The following is a 26,804-nucleotide window of genomic DNA, read 5'->3' on the forward strand; positions in this document are numbered from 1 at the left end:
TCACGTGATCTGCCATGGCAACCGGTGAGTGTGGTTAGTTGCTCGGTGGTGAGCGGTGCTGCTCCGGTGGTGCTCCGTATCTTTGCTTATAAATCTGCCGCTGCACTTTCTAACTAACACCGCTCTGACCTGACGCTGTTCCTGGACTTCTTCTAGCGGGAGGCAGAGCAACATATCTCAACCTTTTAAACTTTTGATACTGCGGGACCTTTATTTTTTTTAAAAGAGACTACGGGCTGAAAACCATGAAACACTTCACCTCAGGGTAGGGGCAGTTTAATTTTTCATATTCAGCACTGGAGGGAGCCTCAGGCGTAAGATTAAACTGTAGTGCGACCACCCTTAGCATGATTAGTTGGTCTGCGGCCTCTTGTTTCCATTTCTGCTTTACTTAGTAGAAAAGAAAAACCTATTAACTTCATTTGGCTGTAAAAGGATCAACGGTTTAGTTAACTTTTAGGAAATTAATTTGCCAAAAGTACAACAACAATAATATTAGTAATAATAATAATTTCATTGTCTTATAAGTGAATACATTTTTTGATAGTTAAGAGTTCTAAATATAGTTTTTGTTTCAAACTATCTCAAACTTTGTTTCTTCAAAGTTGTATTCTTTCAACAGCATAAAAGATAATTTACAGATTTTATTTTAAAAATTGCTCAATATTTTTGTCTTCAAAGAAGAAGCAATTGCAGTATTCACTCTGTGCACAGTGATATTATGATTATGGTAAATGTATTTCCATATATTCCTAATTGCCACAGTGGTTTAAAACGTAGAAAAATAAACATGATTTTTTTAAAAATGAAATTTCCAATTATACACTTACTAGTACAATTATCAATTCCCATATAATGAACCAAGCTGTGTTTTTTATGTTTTTTAAGTGAATCATTATCAAGCAGCTCTTATCTAGTGTTATGACTTTCTGTTTTCCTATTGAGTAAAAATGACTAGACAAATAGGTCCAGTTCTCTTAGTCTTCAAAATGGGAAAGACAAATGAACGTGTGAAAGTAAGCAGATGTGCACAGAGTCCAGAAATATGTGCAAGAAAATAGCTGCTGATATGTCAACAGTCCGGGTAATTATTTAGCCTAAAACAGTTGAAGTTCTGTTAAATAGTTCCATAACATGTCTCCATAACAACCCTGTGGTGGAAAGCATGCCACAAAAAAGCTTTTTTGCTCCTCCTACTATCACAAATAAAATGTTGGCAGTATGGGAGTTTGATGAAATTCTACCTTAACTGGAACAATGGGCAATTTCCAAGTCTACTGTTAAGTATGGTCGGGTTTATGTGATTTCCTGGGCCTGTTTTCTTTTCAAAAGGCTTGTGCATTTCATCGTGGATTTTAACATATTACCTGCTTTTACCAGTTTTAATAAAGTTACGCTGTTGGGAAAGGCACAAACACTCCTATGTGTGGTAGGTCATTCAGGCCTTAGGTGTACTCAATAAAATCACACTGATCAACTGAATGTAATTTATGCTGGAATAGACTCTTTGACAGATTGGAATGGATCCTCTTTCCAACACAAAACTTTTATTGCTGGCCAGGCAGCTAGTGAATAATATAAAGCGGATATTATGAGGGAGGCCAGATACACGCTTGACAAGTCGCCAGTCCATCGCAGGCCAACACAGAGACTCACAGGACAACCGACCATGCGCACAGTCAACTAAGGGCAGTTTTAAAAGACCAATTAACAATTCGTATTGTTTTTGGACTGTAGGAGGAAGTCGGAGTACCTGGAGAGAACCCATGCATACACACTCGATGTAGAAAGACGCAGATCGGGAATCATCCCTACGACCTTCTGACTATAAAATTACATCGACTATATCACATTATTGTGTCTGTGAAAAACAACATTTAAAAGGAGTTTGGCTTAGGAGTAACTTTAACGTTCTCATCAAATCTAACAAAGCACAATTTAGTTCGGTCCAGTGCACTAAGATATATTTGTGTTTACGCAATTCAGCTTCTTTTTAAGACCATGTTGCTATGAGGCCATATGCCCACTACAACAAAACCTACCAAGTGAAGTGTGTAACTGGGATTACGCTGAACAAGTCCTGACAAGCAAAAACGGTCAACGAGAAATAACAGTTCCTTCTATATTAACACATATAATATGCTGTCTAAACTTAACATTTGTGTTTTTTTAAGTCTGAGTTGGTACTCAGAGCCAGGGTTTCAGGCGCTGAACAGCACCAAAGGCAGACATAAGCCAGGTGCACAAAGAGCAGGCCGCCAAGGTCAAGTGTGCCAAGTCCTTTAATTTATGTGTGTAATCAAACACCTGTAAGCGACCCTACGGCTGTAAGATCCTGCTGCGTCGTACACAAATGCTGGTGGAAATCAAATCTTCTCTGGAAGGGAAGAAAAAGAGGTGCCTTCCTTCCTACCTTCCTTCCCTCCTTTCAGATTTGCCGCACTGTGGAAGAGCTGATTTCTTGTTAATGAGGACAAGAGGACAACAGCCAGTAAACAAACACAGAGCGGTGCACAAGTAAAGCATTTGATTAGCTGTAATCAAGACGAGGTTTAATGTCTGAGGCTTCCTCGTTAAGTCTGACTGTGCTCAGACTCTCGTCGGGTTTGGTTTTGTCTCTGCAGGTTTTTCCCAGCCTACAACAGCCTCACAGACAAACATCTTGCTGATTACTTCAGCAACAGTCGAATCAGGAAACACCTGGTGGGAGCAGGACTGGTACGTCACTGTGCATTTTTTTTGGGCATGTGATGAGTCGAATGGCTCGTATTGTCCGTCTGAGAGCGCTGTTGTGATCAGATCACCAGGAGTGGGCGAATTGTTCCAGAAAAGGAGTATAGACATAAACTGATCCAGACAACCAACCAGAACCATGTCCAAGAGTGCCTGGCCCAAGCCATTGTCCACAAGGTGCTGGAGAGAGAGGTGAGAAAAATAGGAGGAAAACGGGGAAAAAAAAAAATTCTTTTGTAAATCTTTTCATTCAGTAAGTAATGCTAGTTGTTCTTACTGCTCGGCCTCACAGCACTACCACCAAATCATCATCAAAAGGAAACAGTTGGAGTATGAAAAGAAGCAACGAGTGCAAAGGTGTAAGGTACGTCCTTTACATTTAAACAGCTGTCCTGTTTTTTCCAAATTTGACCCTTTTCAAATATATATGTCTGAAGAGTCTCAAAATCATCCGTCCATTTTTAGAAATATAAAGTGAAATACTTTAGTGATGAAGATGGAACCATTTTGGATGGCACTTTTTATATGCAGCAACATATAAAGTTGTAATAAATGTTCTTGTTTGGAAGGTGGAGCGCTGTAAAAAGTATGAGGAAGAGATGATCCGCGCCCTGACTCCGTGCCCCCCGACGGTATCCAAGTCCATCTGGGAACAGCTCTCAGGTCCACTGGGGAAACACTTTGAAGCCTGTGACATTGTGAGTTAAAACATGCCAGTGCACCAGCACAGAATACTCAGTAAGATGACGTTCAACATGTTGCAGACATTAGACATTTCTTATATTTTATAATAGTTGCTAAATCATGCAAAGTCTAATAATGTCTTTACAAATCAAGATATATTTTTGTAAACTTTAGTCCGGTTTATGATAAATCTATGAAACCCGTTCAGTTTTTTGTTTTTTTTTTAGATGAAATTGTTTGCTCGTCTCTGAATCCGTCAAAAATAATTTATTTTATTTTACAAAAAATAATGTAATAAAGTCTTTTTTTTTTTTAATGTGCACAAAAAACACCCACTACATTGGCTGTATTGATGAGTGATTGTTGATTTTTTTTTAAATAATCTGTCCTGTTGTTTCCATTGATTTCACATGATTAAGTGCAGATTTAAACATTTCAAGGAATTTTTATTTCACTTGCAATACCATAAACACAAAAAATTGCTTTAAAAAAAAAAGATGGTGGTAAGGATGACCTGCTAGCATCAGTTGTTTAAAATAACTTAATCAGATATTTATATAAGAAGTAGCAGCACTTTTATTTAACAATTAAAAAAAACGTATCAGTCTAAACTGCAAATGAACAGGATTATCCGCTGAGCTGTAGATCTTTAACATTTTAATCACTTCTTTTTCCTTCCAGAATTTCTGTCAAACATAAAAAAGGATTTCCTCTTTTCACTGATAGGTGGCATGTTAGAATCAACACCGATACTTAAGTCTGGGTGTCAGTGTTTGTTTGCTCTGTTTGCAGGCTTGTTGTCTGTGTGAAGCTGAGGATTAGCTGTGTGCTGTCTTTTACAGCCTTAAAAGTCACGAGGCCTGATGCCAGAACAAACAGCAGCAGTAATCCTGTCATTGATCTGTGCGCTTACCGTATGAAATCCCCCTCTTCTCAAGTCTGCAAACATCTCACAGCTCAGCAGGTCGGGCCTTGTCTGAAAAGTGCAGCAGAGCTGATGTGCATGGGAAAACGAAAAGATGCAGAACTAAACAGCATTGCGACTACATCATTCCCGCCACCTTCATTTACTGTTAATTTGTCCGGATCCCATTTCAGAAACTAGATTGAATAATCAGATCAAAATTAAACAATACATTTGAGACAATCAAATTTGTACAGTGCCTTGCAAAAAGTATTCATACCCAAGGGAACTTTTCACATTCTATCATCTTACAACTACAAACTACATCTATGGTATAATGTCATTTAGAGTGATAATATTACATAATAGATTCACGTGATCTATTACGTAATAGATCAATTGGAAGGAAAATCTGACATGGTTTTCAACAGTTTTAACTAATTAAATCCTGTTCATTGTTCAAAAGTCTAACCAGCCTAAACAAATCCAGGGGTAAGGAATTGCCTTCAGAAGTCACAGAGTTAGCAAAAAGTGTGTCCGCATGTATTTAATTTGTTCTCAGTATAAATCCAGCTGTTCTGTGGAGAGCTCTGAGGTTTGCTAGAGAACATTAGTGAATTTTAGTGAAGACTAAGAAACACAGCAGACAGGCCAGGGATGCAACCGTAGAGGTGTTTGAAACCGGGTGAGGTTAGAAAACAACATCCCATACTGCAGGTGAAAACTAGCCTGTATGGCTAACTCTGGGACATTTTGTATGTGCATAGTTCCCTTTGAAATAAATAACAACTTTAAACATCTCGTAGAGGATTTTCAATCCAGTATCAAAAAAACAGAGTATGGCACCACTCCAAAGCTATTAAGATATGGCCCTCCACATAAACTGATAAGACCACGAGGAAAGCATTAATCAGAGAAGAAACCAGCTGACACCTAAAGCACAACTCTAATGCAGGGAAAATATTTCTATTTTTAAAAAAAAGAAAAAAGAAAACCTTGTCTCATTAAGCTCACAATTATGCTCTATTTTGTGTTGGTTTGTCACAAAAATAAATCCTGTAAAATGCTTTGAATATTTTGGGTGTACTGTGATGAAATGCCAAAACAGATTCATTGGGTGTGAATGCTTTTGTAAGGCACAGTAAAGGAAACGGAATGGATTATGTCATTCAAGTATTCAGTGACTGTGCAATAACTCTGATGCAAACCCTGTGGCTGAATTAGCCGAGGTTGATTCGACCAAGCACGGCTCCAGGAAAGATGCAGAGGCCGGTGCGCCTAAAGCCCATCCACAAGAGAAGCAGCACAGCTATACCCAGGCACATCTCACCTTACCGAAAAAGCTCGTCCTTTCTGGAGAGCCAGCCGTTAAACTGCCTTGTGAGTGTCAAATCTGCACTGAAACCAAGCTAAGTGTTATCAGCACCCACTGAGACTTCCACGACTTCCCACTCAGGCGAACTTCAAGTCCCGCAGACGTTTTACCATAAAAGACATCCCTGGTCTCGACAGCTTCCGCCTCCCAGTCACCAAGAACTTTGTAATACCAGTGCCCCCAGCGGAACCCCCAACAGGCGCCCCCAGCAGCACCATCAGAGGCCGCAGGCTGCGCCCCAGCACTTCTCCCAGTGGAGTTGAGGTCAGTACTTTCTGTTCTTGTGTGATTAGATGAGTTAACCCTCCTGTTGTCCTCGGGTCAAAATGACCGAGATTTGAGTGTGTTTTCGCTATACGCAGAAAATGAGGACAACAGGAGGGTTTTAACGTAATAAATCACTAGTCCATCCAATCAACAATGCGCATTTCATACCAGCCCATATCGTCACATATTGTTTTACTTGTTATGTATGGCTAATGTTTGCTATTTCTACACATTATTCCTTGCTTAATTGTCTATAGTTGTGCCCATCCATCCATTTTGATAAAATGACATGAGCCGACCATCTTTTATTCTCTTCAGGATCCCTCTCGGCTAAAGGGCTCAGTTCACCAGAGCCGAGTGCGAGTGACCATGGTGTACTTTGGCAAACCTTTTCATCTCTCTGACAACCCAGCTGCTATAAGGGATGAAATCAGAGTGCTTCAGCAACACTGCGGAGGAGAAAACTTGTGTGTGTTCCAGGGACAACTCCGTGAGGGAGGTTGGTGCTTGCAGAGCGAGACAAAATATACTCATATATCACACCTAATTTATGAGTCTCTTCTTTTTTTCTTCGATCTTCCCTCCCTTTAGATGTTTTCCAGTTCCTTTCAAGGCGCCACAGAGGCTATCCCTTCAGCTTGACCTTCTACCAGAACAGGTTGCTAGTGGAGCGGCTAAGCTCCTGCTGTGAATATAAACACAGTAAAGGCTCCCGAATCGGAGGAAGAAATGGACTCTTTGGCTTCTCCAGCATGGAGGGGGCGACTCCTTGTTACAGGTGAGAGTTTTAGATTTGAAATGTGCAAAAAGAAAGAGATTGTTATATCAAAGATTCCCATATCAGTAAATCCCACCACATCCTATAGAGTAGATGATCATGGGCATTAGAGGTTATCGTGGATAACAAGGGGCAAGAGAAAAGGTGCAAGCAGGACCCAGGTCAGTATTTAACTGCAACCAAATGTCTTTGTTTTTTCGGGGATTGTTTTTTTAGGTGCATCATAGCAATGGGCATGGACAGACTGCCCATTCCTCCTCCAAAGAAAGTCAAAGGAGATCCGTCACGAAAACTGTCAGCCGCTAGCCTTGAAGATGAACCTGGGAAGGAATCAGATGCAAGTGAGGTGGAAGCCTTGTCAGACCAGAAGTATGAGAGCTGTCAAACACCTGAAATGGTATCAACAGCCAGAGAACAGTCAGCCACTAGCCTTAAAGACGAAAATGAGATGGAGGCAGACACAACTGAGGAAGGAGCTGTCTCAAAACAGGAATACGAGAGCTATCAATCACCTGAAATGGACACAACAGCCATAGAGCAGTCAGCGTCTGTGGAGAGCAACATCATAAATGGTATAGTACCTAAAACAATTGAGTAAAAACTAAATAATGGCTGGCTCCTGATTGAAAGACATGTGGTTCATTTTTGGTTTTCTCATCCTCAGATTATGAAGAAGACTTTGAAGCAGATAATGAAAGTTCGATGGAAGAAACAACGCCACAAGAAATGAAATCCCAGATTCAGGTCGAGGCCTGTGAGATTGAGGAAGAGGAGGTTTATAGCGGTAGGGGAACCTCCTCGCTTGACCTTGACATTACAAAAACAGATGATCCTTTAACTTGGTCACATTTTCTGCATCAAAACAAATTCAATATTTCACTTGATAAACCAACAAAAAGTCCATAGTCTTGGTGTGAATGTCAAATGATTCATGGTTTTCAACATTTTCCACAAAGAAAAATCCTGCAAGACAACTCAATAGTTTATTGAATCATCAGAAAGTACTTATTGGCTCAAGTGTTGAGAGAAAATCCTCACTTCATTTTCATGTTTATATTTGGGGTTTGAATTAAAACACTAAATCTTTTTTTTTTTTGCTCAGAAGAGAACAGGTCTCGTTCGGTCTCCGCCATGTCAGGTAGACATAAGGAGATTAGTGGTGAAACCACAATATCCTCAGAAGATGAGGAGAGAGAAGATAATACTAATGAGGACAACCAAGTAGAAGCTGCTGCTCCTGTAAGTAAAAAGGTCAAATGGATAAACGAAGAAACCACTCCCGGCATAGACGAGCCCGCTTCGGTCAATAACTCAGAGTTACTGGACAGCGCCATGGACAGCACAGGGATTGAAATTGCTGACACCGGCGTCCTCCTGGGCAATGATAGTGAACTGTGTGACCCCTCAGAAGGCAAATATGTAGAGGATTCTGAATCTGAGATCAAAACTGAGGATGAAGTAGAGAGGGGTGAGTGCAACGCACAAGATGGAACTGAAGATATTTGAGCTAAATAAAAAGACTAGCTTCATCTTGTGTGCTGTTTTTTATTATGGTAGCATCATTCTTGTTAGTGTTTTAGATTAAAAACTGTTAACTTTTGTTTATTTTCTTAAATCAGCAGTACTTAGGGAACATCGTATATTGAGAACATAAAAAAACAACATTGCTCAAAGCTCAGGAAACAAAAAGAAGAGCTCTTATAAGTGGTGAAATTGCAATCAGAAGAGAGGAAGGAAGCAGTCACTTAGAGGAAAAATGCATACATTTGCATGTGGCATAATCTTTCAGTATGCTTAAAATATGCAGCGGTGAAGAGCTGCTTTATATTCATGCGGTGCGTACCTAAACAAATCAAGCAGCTTTTCACTCTCTGTAAATATTTCACACATGCATTCTGCAAAGATAGGATGTATAAGTAAATAAAGCTGTCTACACTGTATGGCAAGCCTTTTGAACACCGTTAGCCAAACTTAAGAGACTTTCTTTTTGGCCTAATTTCAAGTTGCCTTAAAATTAAAAAACAGACTGTTTTGTTTGAGTTGTGGATTTGTGTCTGCATGTGCAAGTTCCAACATTTTGTGCATGCTGTGCAGTTTTCTTGTTTGCCAAGAGTGATTAAATAATTGTTTTCATAGTTGGGTGTGCTTTTCTTGAGTTCTACTCTTTCTTTCTCTGTATGTGCTCAAGCATTGATATATTCTGATTAGTCACATGCAGTATGTCTCCTTGCCCTTCCTAAGCCAAATCTGTGCAGGAGAAGCTGGCAGAAGCTGTCCTGAAAGAGTCTCAGAGTAGCTCTGAGCCTGAACCGAGTGACACTAGTACAGAGGAAGAGGAGGTACCTGTGGATAAAGCCCCTGACAAAGAAAACAAAGGTACCAAACTTTTAACTCTTGTTATAAAACGTATTGAGAAAAAGTTTGATTTGTTTGTGCAATTGAAAATGGGATTGATTTGAACAGAATTTTGTACCTATTTGGATTAAATTTAACTGGATGTGAATTGGACCAACTTGTTTTGAAAAGTATCTGAAAATGACAGTTGATGTAATTAGGTGTTATATGTTGTGCATTTCAAAGGTAATCACAACCACTGATCTTTTTCTTGTCTGTCAACCACAAAACTTTATTGTATTTGATTTGGGATTTATGTAAACCATCACCGGGTAGGGCAGACCTGACAAGTGGAAGAAAAAGAAAATATGATTTTCAAAATCTGGAAATTGCCCCCACTGTAAATAACCATCCTTCACTGTGAAGAAAGAAGTGCCAATCTGAGCGAGGTAGCTGTTTCTTTTCCTTTGAGGATGTATTTCGCACCTTTAGGATTTTTGTTTGGACAAAGTTTTGGAAAGCATGTATCCTTTTCCTTTACTTCACAACAACGACTTGTGTTGGTCCATCACATAAAAGACAAATACAATACATTAAAGTCTGTTGGTTTAAAATGCCAAAATGCAAAACTGGAGGTATGAATATATTTGCAAGTCATTTTAAATTGACTCAGATTGCATTTGATTGAATGTCCTAAGTTGCTTTTTCTGTTTTCAGAACATCTGAAGGTTCTGGTAGAAGAGACGAATTGTGAAGAAAATGTTACCAATGAAGTCGCAGAGGAACAAAAAGTGTTTACAGAAGCAGAAGAAGAGGAGGACAAGGTGTCGGACCATGGCGACAACACCCAAGAAGAGCGAGTCGGTGAGGTTGGGGAGGATGGAAAGCCCACACAGGATGAAGTCAGAACACAGGGGGATAAATCAGAGGAACCAGGTAAAGCCCACGTCCCTATAGACGGAGACGTGGCACAAGACGTCAAGATAGAGGATCCCTTTGAAATAAGTGAATTGGCTGACGTTGAGGCATCCCATAACGATGAAGAAAAAGTGGAAAAAGGTTCAGCGAAACCTGACAGTCAGCATGATGAGTCAGGGCAAAGGGCAAACAGCAGAGAAGAGGATGAGTCATCAGTATTAGAGCCAAGTGAGAGGGTCGATGAGCCAGAAGTGCCAGATATTGCTGAGGCAGAGGTTACAAGCGAGACGATGGAAACAAAAGCAGAATCGTCAGAGGAACAAGAGGCCCTCAGCCGTGAAGAAGCACTTGAAACCAGCACAGACAAGATGCAGTCAGACAGCGAGGAAGCACAAGTCGCAGCAGAGAATTCAAGCAGATCACCAGAGGAGTGTGGGGACTCCACAGCTGAGGAAACAGTAGACATGCATGTGGGAGCTGTGAAAACCCAGAGCATTAATGACAACATTTATGCAGAAACAAAACAGCAATTATCAAGAGCTGAAGGACAGGATGACAGTCAAGAGGAAAACTGGGGGGTAAAAGAAGAATATTTGGAAGTGCATGAAACAGCAGAGAGGCAAAGCTTTACACATTTAGAGGAGATAACAGAAGCTGAAAATAAAGCAGAAAAAATTAATGATGAAAGCAAGGTTGATGAAAGTAATGAGCAAACTAAAAACCTACCAGAAGGGACAGAATGTGAAGAAATTCAAGATGAGGAGAACAAAGACGAAATTAGAGAGACTGAAAAAGATGCTAAAGATGAAGAAGACATGGATAAAATCAGCTGGGGCAAACCTGAAGCAAAAAGAGATGATAAAGGTCAAGCTAGCGAAGAAGGGAACGAGACAAAGAAAGTTTTACGAGAAAAAGATGATGAAGCAGGAATGTCAGAAAATGGTGAGAAGGAAAAAGTTGAAGGGAATAAAACCGATGACGAATATGAAGATATGACCAATAACAGTGTAGCAGAGGAAAGAGAAATGTCTGAGACCACAGAAGTACCTGAGAAAAATCAAGATGTTGACTTGGATACACAAAAAATGAAAGCAAGTTCTGAAAAGATCGCTGAGTCAGAGAAAGTCAGTGAAAGTAAAGCAGCAGAAGGGACTGAAATGCATCTGCCAAATCTGGCTGTTTCAGAAGCCGAGACTGGTGAAAGAGAAGCAGAGAAGGAAAGTGAATCAGGAGAAATAGATGCTGAAAATGGGGAGAGTTCTTCTGAAGCTGAGCGAGAACCTCAAGAGGATGAGGAAAATGCTGTAACATCTGACGAGAAAAGACAAACGGATGAGCCAGATGAAGAAATTGAGAGCACAGAGGTAAAAGGAGTAGTTAAGGAGTCTGGAGACGATGCCGAAAAACAAGAGGACAGCTTGACTGATCAGGCCCCAGAGACTGGTGCACCGGAAAGCGATGCAGAGGAAGCGGATAGCAGCATGATGAAGAATGATGAAGCTGCTAGCAGGGTCTCAGAGCCAGAGACATTTGGAGCAGAAATACAAGAAGAGAGAAATGCCAATGAGGAAGTAGGGGAAGTTGAAATTGAGAACAAGGTGTACAATTTGATCCTAAGCAACAATGAGAGCGATATCGGTGAGGTGTCTCCTTTAAGCGAAATCTCTTCAGCTGCTGATGTGGAGGAAACAGCTAAGCAAAAAGATGAAGGGACGTCTAGGTCTATTACTGACAAACCACTAGAAACTGGAGAGAATGGAGAGGACACAGAGGAGGTAAGCAAGGCATCAGAGGAGGGAGCAAGTGTGCTGCTCAAACCTCTAGATCCAAACACAGAGGGAGAAGATGTTGTCGGTGAAGGAAACCCAGAGGCTTTAGCAAAAGATGACAATACGGATATGGTCACAAACTGGATACAAATGCACCAAACGTCAAAGTTTTTCGAGACATTTGTTGAGCCTTTAGAAGATCTGAGGGATGAAGTCCCAGATGCACAGGTATCCAACCCAAATGGTGAAGAAAAACAATCTGCCGAGCTACTAAGACCAGAGAGCGCAACAAAGATGGGAAGGATCTCAGAGGATGGAGACATAGAGGACTCAAGAAATGAAACTCAAACTAAAGCTAATGAAGGTGGACTACAAGGCAGTGAGGAGGCCGGTAAGAAAAGCCCTGAAACAAATAAAGAGACTGACCAACATGACAGTAGGGGATCACAAGATGATGACAAAGAAAATCAAGAGGGAAACACTCCTTTTACAACTGAAGTGGAGACTTTCTCAAGTTCTCTCAAAGTCGAAAGTGATTTTGAGAACCAAAGTAGTGGAAATACGAACAGTGGTCCAGGCCTGATTGTAAAGCAAACAGCCACAGACCCTTCATTCAAACCAGAACAATCAAACTCCCTGAACACGCAGGGCGACACAGACGACATCAGCAGAGACGGGCGTCAAACTACACAAATAACGAAGCTCACAACATCTCACTCAGCTGATGGGAGCCAGGAAGAGTCCCACGATGAAGATGTCCAAACTAAAATATTAGAGCGACGCTTCAGTGGAGAGATAAGAGACGTGCAAATCATCGAAGACATCAAACACACCCTCAGCAAAGAGCGCCTGAACACTTTCTCGTTGTTTGGTCACACCTCTTATCCTTTACTGACCACTTCAGGGTCTGATGGTGGACAGTAACGATAACATGATATTTTTAATAGCTAATTTGAGAAAATCTTGTTTAATTCAGATCCATAGGTAATCGATTACTGCAATCAAGAGCAAATACGACATAGGTTTGGGTTTGACAGAATTCCTCAAGTGTCTCTTACTGCCTCTGTGTATTTTAGAATAGGTTCTTAGATGGCCGTCGCACCTGAATAACCAGAAAGAACAAGCTGTACCTTGTGTTTTGACTGCTGGTCGCAATGTTTACAGTAGACCCACCTCTTCCTACTGTTAGTCACAATGTGGCGGTATCAAGTACAGCCGCTATCATCTATTACCTGTAAACGGATCCACCTCAACTCCTGCTTACGGACGATTAAATAATTCATAGCTGTCAGACTCCCGCATCTTTAGCCGACCTCTGATGCACTTTACATTTCCAACCAAGTGGCTACGAGCAGGCCGGCTTTCAGCAGGGGTCTGTAATTCAAACTGGTAATGGCCATTTCAGTCAACACTCTGACATGATTACCTAGTGACATTATCAGCAACAGGAGACCGATAATGATGATTAGCTTGGTGGTGATGAAGTGAAATGTCAAAAAGATCCTTGCTGCTAGTACTTAACTGTATTTTTTTTAGATAGAGTTTATATTTTTATGTTTAGGTGTAGGTGTGTGCAGCTTCAGCATTTTATGCGATATCTATCCCTGATGTACAGCCAACATGAAAATAAATTTAATGAGAATTGAAAGTGGCTGCTCCGTTTTTATTGACAAAAGCAAATTGTTTACAACGTTTCAGCATTTTGTTCTAAATCGTATGCAAAGACATAAAACTAAACTACGCTCATATAAAAGAGAAACAAACATCAAACATTGAGTAAATTCGCAATAAGTCAGCAAAAATCACATCTTCTGCACGCCTCTGCAACATTATCTACAGCTCAGCTATTGTCTTCAAAGCTGCCGCTGCTGCTGAAGGACGAGCGGAACCTCATGGTGCTCATGGGATCAGAAACATACCCTGAGAAACATAAGAAGAAAACGACAGTCAGGCTGTTGTGAGCTTCTTATGGGCTACTGTTATTTTACACTGGTACATAAAAATTACATGCATTTTTCTTTTTGAAATACTTCATATAGTACACATGTAATAATCCACAGCTGAAACGCTTGCCTGTGGGTTAAAGGGCAAGTGTCATAATTGAAAGCCAGAAACCTAAAAGCCTTGAAAGAATAAATACAGCTTTATCACAATAGGCCTTTCTATCGTTTTTCAAAGCAGCAATGTTAAAGACATTATAAAACACACTTTTCGGACACAAATTGACCTGTAGAGCCACATTTGTTTAAAATAGAAATACCATTACCACATGTTGATGATGATATAACATGTGTAACTGAACAGTGCATCCAAATGAACCACATGTAACCCTATCTTCAAGTGGCGTTTAAGGTTCAAATGGCATGTAGGAAAACTGTCTACAGTCAAAATTAGAGTTTTCATTCTCTAATGTGAAAACCTCTCAAAAGCTATGTTACAGTACTGCAGTTAAACTCTGCCTAATAAATAAAAGGATGATTATATTATTGCAGTATGGAAAAGTGAGACTTTTAGCTTCTTCCATTCAGCTCTCCAGCATAACCTCCAGAAACTTTGCTATCACTTCTTCCATTGAGGGCCCTGCAGTTAGACGTGTTGCAAATTGATACCCACATTCAATATTATTTACGTGCCGTGTCGTCCCTTTTCCGGTTCATATTCACTTTCTTTTTACTTTTTTGCATTTTTTACCTTTTTTTTTACTGACAAGGAAAATTATCTCATTATCGTAAGCTCTACAACATAAAATCAACCGAGAAGCAAAAGTTAAAAAAAAATTATATCCGTTTTGTTATACTTTTTGCCCTATGTGCAAAGGAAACACCTATAGATTGCATGTTATGTGTTGTGCAAACCAACCATTTCGATCAATGGGAGAGAACTGCATGTTCCTCCTGATCTCCTCCAGTGAAAGTCCACCAGAAGCTCTGCGGCGCTCACTGAAAATGACAAAATGACTAACCTCAGCTCTTTGTCTGTCAATTAGCCGCAAAACAATACAAGTCCTGAAATAAAGACCGAGTAAAGAGGACAGATGAGATGGGGAAAGATGAGACATTCAGCATGTACTGCTTTCCTTTTCTGGGAGAACACAGTATACAATCCTCATGAATTATGCAGTTTCATTATGCAATAAAACTGCATAAAATGTCTTCTGTTATTTATTTTATTTCAAAATCTAAAATATATTAAATCTACAAAAAGATCAAACTGACTGTGGCTGGCATTTGCACTGCTTTTGTGTACAAGTCAGTAACATGATAAATAATCTCTCCTTTATTTACTGAGTTAATTACCGTTATCAGTTCCCCTTTTTTATGTGCATAGTTTTAAAACTGGGCATTCATTAAAACCTGATCCGAATCTAAATGCCACACATATTTTCCTTTGCTTGTTGGTTTCATTTGATTCCTCTTCAGTTACCAAGTAACTCCATTGTTCACTGCTGCACTACACAACTGAGCTAGTCACTGGGACAACACTTTTACAACTGTTTAAACAGACTGAGGGTTTTTTTTTTTCCCACAAACCAGAAGTGTTCCAGACATTTTCTCCCTTGAGAATTTATTGTTTGTACATTTTCAAGGATTCACTTTGAAAGTCTCCTGCAGAAACTCAACCGTGAAAGCTTTGGGAGTACTTTGTTTGCTGATTTGCATTATGGACGTCTTTTATTTATGTAAAGATACTTAGAAAATATATTCTGAGTGCCCGTTGTGTTGCAAACCCCTTAATCTTTGGTTGTCTAAGAAGGAGACACCTCACCGATATCGCTTTCATCCTCTAAGAAGGTCCTTGATCTGTTCTACCTCTGAGTCCAGAAGGCGTAGGCGCGGGTGTTGAGAGCGTACTCCAGCTCAAAACGAGAGCGCAGGGCGGCCACGTGACTTCGACCGGGCCCTCCTCGGCTCAGCAGACAGTCAGAGGAGGAAGAAGGTGAAAGCGAGCCGCTGCTGTTGCTGGAGGCCGGAGACATCAACTGTGACACACCACGGAAGATTGCAATGCTTTAGTGAATCTCTAAATTGTACATGCCCTTTTTTTTATAAAGCTATGTTTTAGTGATGTAAAGACATGAGACCAGGATAAAATATTTCAGTGTTTTAGGACATGTGTCCTGTAAATTTTTATGCAAAAAAACCAAATCAATCTGCTTGGTAAATGGTAGAAAAAAGCATGTGCGCTGACCCTTAAACAAGTAATTTATTCAGTTTCAGCATTCGGTCCTGTTGTGTACGCAGCTGCTATCTATTGTGAATCTGATTAACCCGAGGTTGCTCTGGCTGGATTTCCCTGCAATTTCCTTTCATCCCCATGATACATTTGCTTTGGCTATTCATAAGCATGAAATCTGTAAATTTTGTTGCTACACACCTCAATGTTGCTCAGACATTCCTCCAAGTTGGAAACCACTTCCGAGAATTCAGGCCTGTCCTGAAATAAGAGAGAAACAAACTGTATTTTTTTTTCTCCTAGGACATCAATCTTACCCCAAAGCAAAGGCACAGGTGTGTGTGTGTGTGTGTGCTTGTCTTCCTGTTTTTATTATTAAATAAGTCCGCCCACATGTGAAGCAAAGGTGAACTTTGGCTTTAAAAGTGATGCTTAGATCTCCTCTCTCGGTGTGAAAGAACAAACACCGCCCCCTGGGACCTGCTAGGGTTATGCGCCCTGCGTGGTCGCCACAGTCTGTGTGCAGTTCAGCAAATAAAACCAAGGAAAATAAAGATAAACACTGGAACCATATTCATACAATCACATTTGACATGAATAATTGCGTTTCTAAGGACAATTTTTCAATTTAGCTGAAATTCAATAACCGTGTTCCCATACACTTGGGCTGTGACGCGGCTATCTCAAAGGCAGGTAAACAGGTGATTTACTGTGCAACCTTAATTGGCACACAGGAAGAATATCTGTCACAAAGGGAAATACGGCGGCGGCACCTTTCAGCCATGAAATAATGTGCCTTAATGAGGCAAAGTGGAAAACTGTCCCAGATAATTACGAGAATAGCAGCACAGTGGGAGGACCCTGCCAGTCCCATTTGTTCCCTGATGTAAACACCGGGGTAATGCTGTATCATCTGGGGACAAGACTCTATCATTCGTTAAGTGCATAAAGGACCAGCTGACTCTGCATTGTTTTACTCGGTAGCTTTACCACAGCGAAAGAGATGAATGAAATTATTGTATTTCACTGTTTAACATAACGTGTACATGCTGAGCAGTGCAAAACATAGTAGATGGAAAGTTGTTTTTATACAAGATTAGGAGGGGAAAAAAAGAAGATACCCCTTCTTAATTCTGATAATTAGAGATAAACTCGGTGGAAAGTGAAATCAGAGTAAGTACTTCTGGGCAGGAGTTCCAGCCTCTCATGAGAAGAGCAGAGATGGGTTTGGGGATCGAGTAGCCAATCGGAGGCCGGATGTGATGGTAAGCCATGTCTGCAGCAGCAGCAGCTGAGAGTAAGAGGAACATTTGAGACTTAGGTGTAAAATCAAACAATTTCTGCTGACAACTATTACAATCCATTTCTGCTGCAAACCTTTCAACGACGCAGGAATCTTAACAGTTTTTTTATTTTTAAATTCCTGCTTTCTATTATGATTAAACACAAACATGGCACTTTGAACATGAGAAGTTATAAACAATGAACTTGGTAATAAATATGCAAGTTACCAATTTCATATCATAATAAATGAAATGTACCAGCTGTGCAGGAACTCTTAATCATCAAATTGCATTGATAGCTAAGCATCAATGCAGATGCAGCACTTTTCACATTCACATTTGCACAAATCAATTAGTCTTCTACTCTCACATTGGTAGTAAGGGCTGAAGAAAACAGAGAGAGGAATCTTCGACTGATCTTCTTTGTATAATTTCTCTAGATCATCCAGGGTTCCAGGTTCTGGTTGATGTGCTGATGGCACTTAATTGTTGCTAGTAAAGACTTTGTGACCCACATCTCAGAAAGTCTTCACTCTGTGACTGTGCTGCACCTCTCCCACATTGAGCTCTGGAGAATTTTTTTCCCCCCATTTCCCATATTCTACTGCTCTCTGTGCTGCAGCAAGATAATTATGAAAATCTGTGTCACATTATATTTATACCTCAAGGAAACAGAAACTGGAATACTAATAAAGGTTCCCAGGCGATTTGATCCACTTTGACTGAGTTACATTTATTTCACATATTTGTTAGCGTGTGAAAGAATGTGGATCTGGTAATTTTGTAAAATAAGTATTATAACCTATTTTTTTTCCCTCCCACTGATTAAAGGTTGGATTTTTTTGGGGGGAGATTTTCTTGGATCACACATCTTTAACGGGGCTTTCAGCGATAGCGGAGGGTGTAGTATACACTTTTTAAAATACAAAATACCCTTTTTTTTAAATCAGACTTTAGAACTCAGATCCTAAAACTACTTCACATAAAAACTGTGCAACAAAAATGTATTTTCCTAAAGTTACGATGTTGCTTAGAGGATGGAAAATTACCTGGTTTCAGGTGTGCAAAAGGGATTTCTCCAGTGAGCAGCTCCCACAGACAGAGGGCGTAGCTGAACATGTCTGCCTTCACCGAGTAGCGGGTGCACTGGGTGAACACTTCAGGAGCCATCCACCGCAGGTTCTGCACACCCAGAGGACAGCCGGTAGAGCGATTCTTTAATCTCGGTTTGCAGCGTAGAGAAGAATATGGATGATGTGTTTTAAAACATCAAGTCAGGTCAAACGCATGCATCCGCACAGGTGAAATATGGGTCAATTACTGTGATAAACACAGAGTCCTAGTGAGGGCAAGTAGTTGGAGACAACAGGCGGCTCCCCAGAGACGCAACACACTTAACATCAAACTGCAGGCAAAGCACTCTGTAGCACTGAGTCAGCACATCCAGACAAATTCTGCATGATGGCACTTTTCTTTTTTAGCTGCTGGGTAATTGATGGCAGGTGCCAGCAGAATCTCTGGCTTGGGCTTCCACAAAAAAACAGCACAGAGTTTTATTTCCGCTTAAAGTGGCTAGTTCTGTAGGAGAGCTATCCGGCTGGAGGGGGAGGAGAATTGGGATGAAAGAAGCAAATACCACTGACCCCTGGCTGCTTGGTCAGGTTATCTTCATCGACTGATTGTAAAAATCTTGATTCTGTAAAGGAGGAGACAGACGTTCAGAGGCAAAGCAAAGATCAATAATTCTGTTGTTCACACAAATCGGTATGATGTAAGTAACTCTTTTTGTTATTTTTCTCATAATACAAACGTATTCTTGGAATGAGATTCATGTTACATGTTATGCGGTGTAAAATATGTTTTCTTTCATTATTTATTAGACAAAGAAAAAGTTAAAACAGACAAGACGACTGTAAAAAACTATAAGGCGCACCGGATTATAGGGCGCATAGAATAGATGCTACAGTAGAGGCTGGAGATACGTTATGCGTCCACTAGATGGAGCTGCACTAAAGGATGAATGTCTAAAGCCACTTTGTTGACATAAAGAATGTAAACAACAACAGTCCCACTTCGCTCGGCGAGGAGAGCCTTCAGCGACTGGGCAGGGGCGTGGCCGGATGATGGTCGCCCTTCTCCGTTCGCGCACAGCATTTTCGTGGAGAACGTGGTGCTAAATGACCTGGAGACGACCTGATTCTAGGCAGTCGGTAGGTAGATACATAGACATATGTCTATGGGTAGATAGGTCAGGCAAACTTTATTAACAAACCAGCGTTCCGACAACTATCCCAGCATGCACCGCGCGCTTCTTCTTCTACGGGCGAAAATGAAGTCGGTGGCTGCTTACCGTAGTTGCTAGACCTGTTGTGGCTCAATCCATAAATAAGGCGCACCGGATTATAAGGCGCACTGTCAGCTTTTGAGGAAATTGAAGGTTTTTAGGTGTGCCATATGGTGCGGAAAATACAGTACACTCATCATAGTTAGGTGGGGAAGTATCAGATGCTGCTGTTCAGGTGCACTAGTTAACCAGTCAAGAGGATGTTCTCTGCTGTTTTATTTGGTCATTCATCCACCTTTCTGACATCCACTGGGGATGTCCTAACTGGAATATCTAAAACATCCATCCTGGATCCATTCATCTTTCTGTTTAAATTCAAAGAGAAGACAATCTGACCTCCGAAATCAGCCACCACCGCATGTCCATCCTCATAGAGCAGAATATTGTGACTGAAAGGAAGACATGCCATTCTTAACATTAGTAGCCATTTCAGGACCAAAAATGGCATCCCGCCACACCTGTCATTAGTGCGACACCAACCTGTTGAGGTCCCTGTGGATGATGGGCTGGGTGAGGTTGTGCAGGTACTCCATGCCCTTGGCCACGTCGATGGCAATGATGAGCTTGGACTGCAGGTCGATGAGCCTGTCCATTGACACATCATTAAAGCAGCAACCACTTAGTGCCGGATCAATGGCCTCTGCCAATCACACACAGCACTTTACACAGATCAATAGGACAGTCTATAAAGACAGCACCTGGCCACACAGTTAGCGGAACACTTCATCTGGATCAATGATGATCCCGGCTGAGGAGCAGAGTTTGGTGGACTGACGCGAGCAAAAGGCTGATAATGTGACCCGAACCTGTCACCCACATTGTACAAACATGTGCTTTATCCTACAACACCAAATAATTACCGCCTGCAGTTTGACCTCTATTTACATCAAAATTGTCACCTGCTGGTATACACTGATCTTTTACAAAATATAGATAAATTGGATTTATGACATTAATTTAACACGCTGAGCTTCTCCACAACTTCCATTTAGTTGGAAAAGATACATTTGTTTGCAAGTGTCAACACACAAATTGATGTAGGAATCAATGTAACACAATAGAACTGCTCCAGTTCACTTCTTACTCTGAAGTATCCTTACTAGTCCAGTATATAAACCCCAGTTTGCATCTAGCAACATGGAGATGGTTACACAGAAAGAATAGAGACATGACGATTGCTTGTACCAACATGACTGTGAAACAGAAGAATGCCCCAACACATTGTCCTTAAATGACAGGACTGAAAGTTTGAGGTGAACAGAGAGAAAAGGAGTGGAGAGAGTACAGCGCCCTGTGGTGCTCCTATACAGCTAAACACACAGTCCTTCAGTCTCACAAACTGTGATCTGTTTGTCAGGTATTCATTGATCCAGGTGGTTGTCGAGGCCTCCACCTGTGGCGTTTCTGACGTAATAAATCCGACCAAATTGCTTTAAATGAACTGTAGAAATCAAAGAATGTGTTTTCCTCAAAGCACTTTGACAGATCTGTTGTTTAGTATTTCAGGTTCTTTTGCATCTATCATTCTATGACAAATTAGGGTAACCTTATAAATGGGAAATGAAGGTATGTTAATCAACAAGGAATCATATTTAAATACCTTCTATTTCTTTATAAAAATAGCTGCATATTATTAGCAGTCAGTTCTTCATAGTCGTTTTTATTCTGTGAACATTTGTGAAGTACGACTCATTGCTTAATTAACTTTTATTTATGATTTCGATTGATCACCGTTTAAAGTATTTGTATCTTCCTCTGAAGTTTTTATAGCTTGTATTTCTTTTTCATGTAGTTTTACTTTACTGTCAAGAAGTAGCAACCCTTCAGGTTGTAACTATTGGTAGTTGTTTTACTGACCATGTTGACAAGGAATAATAATTAGTGGTTTTGTTAAATGCCAGAGGATAAATCAGTGCACTGTGATATGCTTGTGCATTTATGACGAACATGTCCTCACCTCTTCTGCTCATGCAGCAGGGAGAACAACGAGCCTCCGGAGATGTACTGGGTAACGATGGCGAACTGACTGGGGTCGTCCAGGCACGCCCCCACAAACTGGATGATACAGGGGTGATTGAGGCGACAGAGGATGGAAACCTCTCTGCAGAACATGTCCACATCAGACTTTGAGCAGTACGTGTTGGCTCTGTACCTGTTAAAAACAACAGCAAAATGAAGAAGAAGTCAAACTACTCCTCACTTTCTGCTGGATATTAAATCCCTTCTCCTATCTGTGTGGGACGAAAAATACCGTTTTATGGCGACAATTTTGTTTCTGCATTTGCCTCTGTAGACTTTCCCAAAGGAGCCTGCGAATGTAACGCATACGCTCATCAATAGCATTATCAGATTTTCAAGCACATTAGCCGACAGGAAAAACAAAGACGAATGGACCTACCCGATCCGATAATTTCATTAAACTCCAGCTCAGACAGCTGAAGGTGGAAATGAGACGGAAGGCTGGCCCGGAGCACGAGCACTTCAGCTTTTTCTGGAAGAACAATAAAAAAAAAGACTCATTAACTCTAGTTGGAAGAAAATGCTTTATTTAAATTATCTGTCCCAGTTACAGGCTAACTAAAAATCTGCCAATGACTTAGGATTTATTTAAACAAAATCTTCTACAAAATAATCTTAGATTGGATTTTATCCTTATGGTTACAGCTCAGCCTGTTATCTGTCAATGTAAATATGACTAGATGTTACAAACTTAACCTTAGCAGAACTATTACAATTACTAATTTGCCTATAATTTTAAGCAGTAAACAACCAGAGACTGATCTCTAATGCAGTAAAATAGACAAAAGAGCCCTGCAGATGATAGTGAAGGGAGCTGGAAATGTCATTGGCTTATTCCAAACACCTGTTCAGGAGACACAGCTCTTCATATGCCGTGTCATATTTGCTGTTATTACACATGCTGCTTTAGTTAATTTTGTTAATCTGAATGCTTTTTTTAAAATTAATTTTGTTTTTTTACTCTGGTTAACTTGTCCTATAGAAACACAGTCTCATTTTGTTGCAAACCTTTTAAGTGGGATTGACAACAGCTAATTTTACCTGGTATGATAATTCACAAGAAGCCCGTCTCATGTGTGTGTGTGTGTGTGCGCGCGTGTGTGTGTTAGCATCTGAGCCCATTCCCTTGGCAACAGACACGGTGTGTGCAGCCCTCTGAGATGACAGGGTGATGTGCTTTGTTCCAGCTCACTACCTTTAGTCATGCTTTTGATTTTTCCAAGCGGAGATGGCACTGAAACATAGGAGCCGTCTGGAAGAAAAATGTACAAAAACAGGCGTTTTTTTGGGAGATTATTTAGGATTGTAATTCAGCTGACAATTATCTGGGTTAATTCTCACCCCCTCCTGGCTGGGAGTATTCATTACAAGGGGAATCATCTGGACGTTTGTAGTGTTTGAGTAAGGTGACGATGGCATCGTGACCTGGCAAACGCAAAGAGAAGACAATCACTGGCTTTTAGTTGATCTTTATAAACATTTTGCAGAAAGGGTCCTAGAAAGGTTTTCATATTGCATTGAACTGTTTCATATTCTTCCACTTTATGTTGATGTGCCTTAATGGGATTTAATGAGATAGACAAACCCAACCAGTCAAGAAAAAAGATTCTAAAAGCTAAAGCATCATGAATTCTTTTTAAAGCTTTTACAAACACACACCTTTTTCGTAAGCCCACATCAGGCAAGTCTGCTCATCTTTCTCCCCGCTGGACCTGCTGGGATCACAGGCCACGAGGTTCATGTCGGCCCCGTTATCCAGCAGAAACTGCACCAGGCGGATGTGGCCATGGAAGCAGGCGCTGTGGAGAGCTAAATGTGTCGACGTGAGTTTGGATTTTGTTGCTGAGGTAAAGAGAGTCACGTCAGTTTGAACGCAACAGAGAGATCACCTGTGTGGCCATCTCTGCCCTGATGGTTGATGCTCATGGCGTTCTGGCCCAGCAGGAATTTGACCATCTCCAGGTCTTTGCCGTAAGTGCATGCGCTGCGTTATAAAGCGGAAATTTAATACCACCTCACAGCTTACTCAGCGGGCGATACATGAACCAGCTTTGCACCATCTGTACCTGTGAAGTGGCGTCTCACTGAATATGTTCTCCTTTAAGAAGCTTTCCGTACCAGAAAGCTGTATCATCTCCTTCACCGTGCTAAATTTGCCGTTGTAGCAAGCCCTGGTTAAACACATTCACACAAAGAAATCGAGTCGACGACAGCAAACTGTTGCAAGACTCAGATCTGTGGAGCGTTTTCGTTTACAGGTGCAGCGGCGTGTCCCCGTAGATGTTGACGGAATGAGGCTGAACTTCGCCGTTCCCTTCGAGAAGAAAATGAACAATCTCATGGTGACCAAAACGGGCGCAGAAGTGGAGTGGGACGTGTTCTTCGTTGTCTCTGGCATTCACTGGTTAACAGACAGCAAGCAGTGGGAGAAGCTCAACAATCGTCGCTGCTTGAGCATGTTGCAAATGAGCCCCAAGTGGTTTGCTGAAGGATGAAATATGCTGGTCCAAACTGATTTTGCTGCACAGCACAGCTAAAAAAATAAACGACTCTGACTTGTCGTGCTTAATTTGCAGATTAGTTTGGATTCTTTGGTCTCACCGTTAGCCTTGCTACCGTCTCCCACCAGCAGGTTTATGATGCCGAGAAAGCCCTTGGCTGCCGCCAGGTGCAACGGCCGGTCCCCCACCTCACCGCTGGCGTCCACATCTGCCCCGAACTTCAGCAGTAGCTTTGCGACCTGGAGAGAAGGCAGAGTCCATACGGGGAAATCGGGAGAGCAAAAATATTTGTTTCAGTTCATGTTCTGCAAAGAAATGCGAGACAAAAACCTGCTCGTGACCATAGTAGGAGGCAATGTGTAGCGGAGTGAAAAACACAGCATCCTGAACGTTGACGAAAGCCCCATGCTGGAGGAGTATGTCAGCAGCCTAAACGAGAACATGGCAATGAATCAAAATAAGTTCATTCATACAGAGATAAGGCAAAAGGAGTTTACCAAGTTCTTCTAATGCCAAAACAAACCATGAACCAGAACAGGTTTCAAAAACTTTACTAAACTTTAGTAAAGTTTTCAGTAGATTGTGTGTTATTTAATTGATAAGGGAGGATTTTCTGAGCTGCTACTACAAGGGGATGCAATTACATTTCTAACTGATGTAACATTGTGGAAGCCCAAAGAAAGTAACTGTGTTTGCAAAGAGAGCTAAACATTACTGAAGCCCAACTGGATTTAAAACCCATTGACACTGCTTTTACCTTTTCCACTCTCCCCTCTATTCTCTGAAAACCTGATGGCTCACTTTATTAGCAGTAAATGGTGGGACTGGAAACAAATTCAACAACTCTTCTTAAGGTTTTTGTTTTTTTTAAATAATATTTTAGAGAATATTGAAAAATTCAAGATGTACAAATACTTTTGAAATTCCCTATCTCGATATTATGAAATACTGTAGCTAAGTCATTAAAATTAGATAATGAAGTCATAATTATGAGATAGCATCTTAGTTTGATGAGACCCAAGTTAGTTGTTTTTTTTCCCCTATTAGAGTGGCTGAAAAGGGCTTCAATAGGGTTAGAGATATGCTGATATGAGTCTGTCTTTCTTCCAGCTTCTGGCTGCAGAATTGTGTTACTGGCTTCAGAGAACGCAGCAAACTGTGGCAATTACAGCACCTCAGTAATAATGAGCAAACAGAGAGGGATATATGTAGGATAGTGACTCTTCGTCTTACCTCATGATGCCCAGCCAGTGTAGCAACATGCAGAGCTGTGAGGGCCCCGTATCCCACCTGCTGCACGTCTGACCCCCCATGCAGGAGTTCAGTCACCAGCTCGGCATTGTCCTGCAGCACAGAAAACACACCAAGAACTAGCACATGTCTTGTACTCCTAAGGTTATCGTCAAATATATCCACTTTGAAGCAGCTGCCACGTCTTTTTTTCTTTTTTTTAAGCACTTAAGCTCCACTATGTGATAAGCCTTTAAAAAAAAAGTTTTCAAATTCATAAAAATAAGGCAGAGGGCACAAGTTGCCCCACCTTGTAAGCAGCCAGGTGGAGTGCAGTGAAGCCATTCCTGGTGAGTCTAGAAGGACGCAGGCCTTTGAGCATCAGGGTACGCATGTGAGCTTTATTTCCTGGGTACACAGGAAACTAATTAATAGATACTTTAGTCAATAAAATCTCACAGAACGGAGTAAAGAAATTGAAACAACACTACTCCGCGCTTCATTTCTCCACCTGTCTTTCATTTTTGCTGCAGAAAACAGAACGGTCGACTGCACACAATAAGGTCAGTGGGCGCCACAGTAATCCTTCCATCCACTGTCACATTTTGCAGAGGCGTTATTAATAGACTCCAGCAGGCGCGCATACCTCCACACACGCAGCAGAGATGCAGCAGCGACAGCCCCTTCTCCGTTCGGTAGTTCACGTTCACCTTCTGGAAAGCCTCGTCGGAGCTGCGTCGCAGACAAGCACAGTCCCCAAAATCATAACTCGACAGAGCGCGAAACGGGACTCACGTCCAACAAAGCTGCAGATTTTTGTCGGATCCACTTTTATTTTTGCATGCAAGGACGGGGATGTTGAGTCACCTGAAAGCAAGGTGGAGGTCTGCCAGAGCGCTTTCTGGGAGCTGGAAGTCGTCGTCCAGCTTCTCAATGATCACAGAGTACGACTCGCCCACTTTCTTCTTCCACTCGTCTTCACAGCACATTTGTCACAAACATGATCATCTTTTCACGTCACTTTCGTAACACACGTGAAGCAACGTGTTTACAACGTTCAATAAGAGATTGAAAGTTGTAAACACGCGTAAAAGGCTTCTGCAGCTCCTGTTTCTCCGGTAAGCAGTGAGATGAGAGCTCAAAATAAAACACAAGCGTAGCAAGTCCTGTACATCCAAAGATTACATTTAAAAAAAAGGCCTTACCTGTGCATGTCTGAGATGGTCTGGATTTATAGTTTCCCATTGAACTGGCCTTTTCTTAAATGTGTCGTGTAGTTTTTTTTTCTCTTGTTTTTTTTTGGTGAACTACAGTGAGAGAAGAACACAATCTCACACTCTGGCACAATTGCCCCGGTCCAGATAAAGACGGATCATAGCTGAGAGCTAAAAATAAACACTTCTGAGAGGAAGGCCTCACAACTATGACAACCGATCTCCCTTCACTCTGTTTGTCTACGGACTGTATTTAACAAAGCATGTGATCCGTCAGT

General features: G+C 41.1%; 2 protein-coding genes across 3 annotated transcripts; one reads left to right on the top strand and one right to left on the bottom strand.

The window, feature by feature from the left end:
• Positions 1 to 13,410, top strand: erich3 (glutamate-rich 3). Its single transcript, XM_017304504.2, has 14 exons — positions 1 to 265; positions 2,625 to 2,718; positions 2,800 to 2,925; positions 3,026 to 3,097; positions 3,303 to 3,431; positions 5,546 to 5,701; positions 5,778 to 5,960; positions 6,282 to 6,462; positions 6,555 to 6,741; positions 6,958 to 7,313; positions 7,406 to 7,525; positions 7,844 to 8,209; positions 8,983 to 9,117; positions 9,793 to 13,410. The coding sequence occupies exons 1-14, from the start codon at positions 246 to 248 to the stop codon at positions 12,684 to 12,686; spliced, it is 5,019 nt and encodes a 1,672-aa protein (XP_017159993.1). The 5' UTR covers positions 1 to 245; the 3' UTR covers positions 12,687 to 13,410.
• Positions 13,405 to 26,736, bottom strand: tnni3k (TNNI3 interacting kinase). 2 transcript variants are annotated; one of them, XM_008407056.3, is made up of 25 exons: positions 26,518 to 26,736; positions 26,180 to 26,288; positions 25,959 to 26,044; positions 25,623 to 25,720; positions 25,316 to 25,426; positions 24,413 to 24,511; positions 24,183 to 24,321; positions 23,838 to 23,982; positions 23,648 to 23,752; positions 23,471 to 23,565; positions 23,241 to 23,390; positions 22,923 to 23,006; positions 22,777 to 22,833; positions 21,961 to 22,053; positions 21,814 to 21,871; positions 21,520 to 21,714; positions 20,043 to 20,147; positions 19,899 to 19,951; positions 18,862 to 18,914; positions 18,268 to 18,400; positions 17,117 to 17,226; positions 16,137 to 16,196; positions 15,572 to 15,741; positions 14,622 to 14,701; positions 13,405 to 13,682 (listed from the first exon to the last, which is right to left on the bottom strand). In XM_008407056.3, exons 1-25 carry the CDS (start codon positions 26,555 to 26,557, stop codon positions 13,603 to 13,605), a joined length of 2,508 nt encoding a protein of 835 aa, XP_008405278.1. In that variant the 5' UTR covers positions 26,558 to 26,736; the 3' UTR covers positions 13,405 to 13,602. The 2 variants fall into 2 exon arrangements, with proteins under 2 accessions (XP_008405278.1, XP_081462579.1); XM_081606453.1 differs by having other exon boundaries at positions 26,180 to 26,332.
• Between the last annotated feature and the right edge of the window lie 68 nt (positions 26,737 to 26,804).

This window comes from Poecilia reticulata, chromosome 4, assembly GCF_904066995.2.
Source record: "Poecilia reticulata chromosome 4, P_reticulata-male-v2, whole genome shotgun sequence".
Lineage (NCBI taxonomy): Eukaryota > Metazoa > Chordata > Actinopteri > Cyprinodontiformes > Poeciliidae > Poecilia > Poecilia reticulata.

Bases quoted from the DNA above. Each gene is read 5' to 3' on its own strand.
- erich3 (XM_017304504.2), top strand. From the start codon at position 246: ATGAAACACTTCACCTCAGG. The intron at 2,719-2,799 runs GTACGTCACTGT...TGTTGTGATCAG, and splicing joins ACCTGGTGGGAGCAGGACTG to ATCACCAGGAGTGGGCGAAT. The intron at 9,118-9,792 runs GTACCAAACTTT...TTCTGTTTTCAG, and splicing joins CCCTGACAAAGAAAACAAAG to AACATCTGAAGGTTCTGGTA.
- tnni3k (XM_008407056.3), bottom strand. From the start codon at position 26,557: ATGGGAAACTATAAATCCAGACCATCTCAGACATGCACAG. The intron at 20,148-21,519 runs GTGAGGACATGT...GTCAATGGACAG, and splicing joins CTGCTGCATGAGCAGAAGAG to GCTCATCGACCTGCAGTCCA. The intron at 15,742-16,136 runs GTGTGTAGCAAC...GGTGTGTCACAG, and splicing joins AATGTCTGAGCAACATTGAG to TTGATGTCTCCGGCCTCCAG.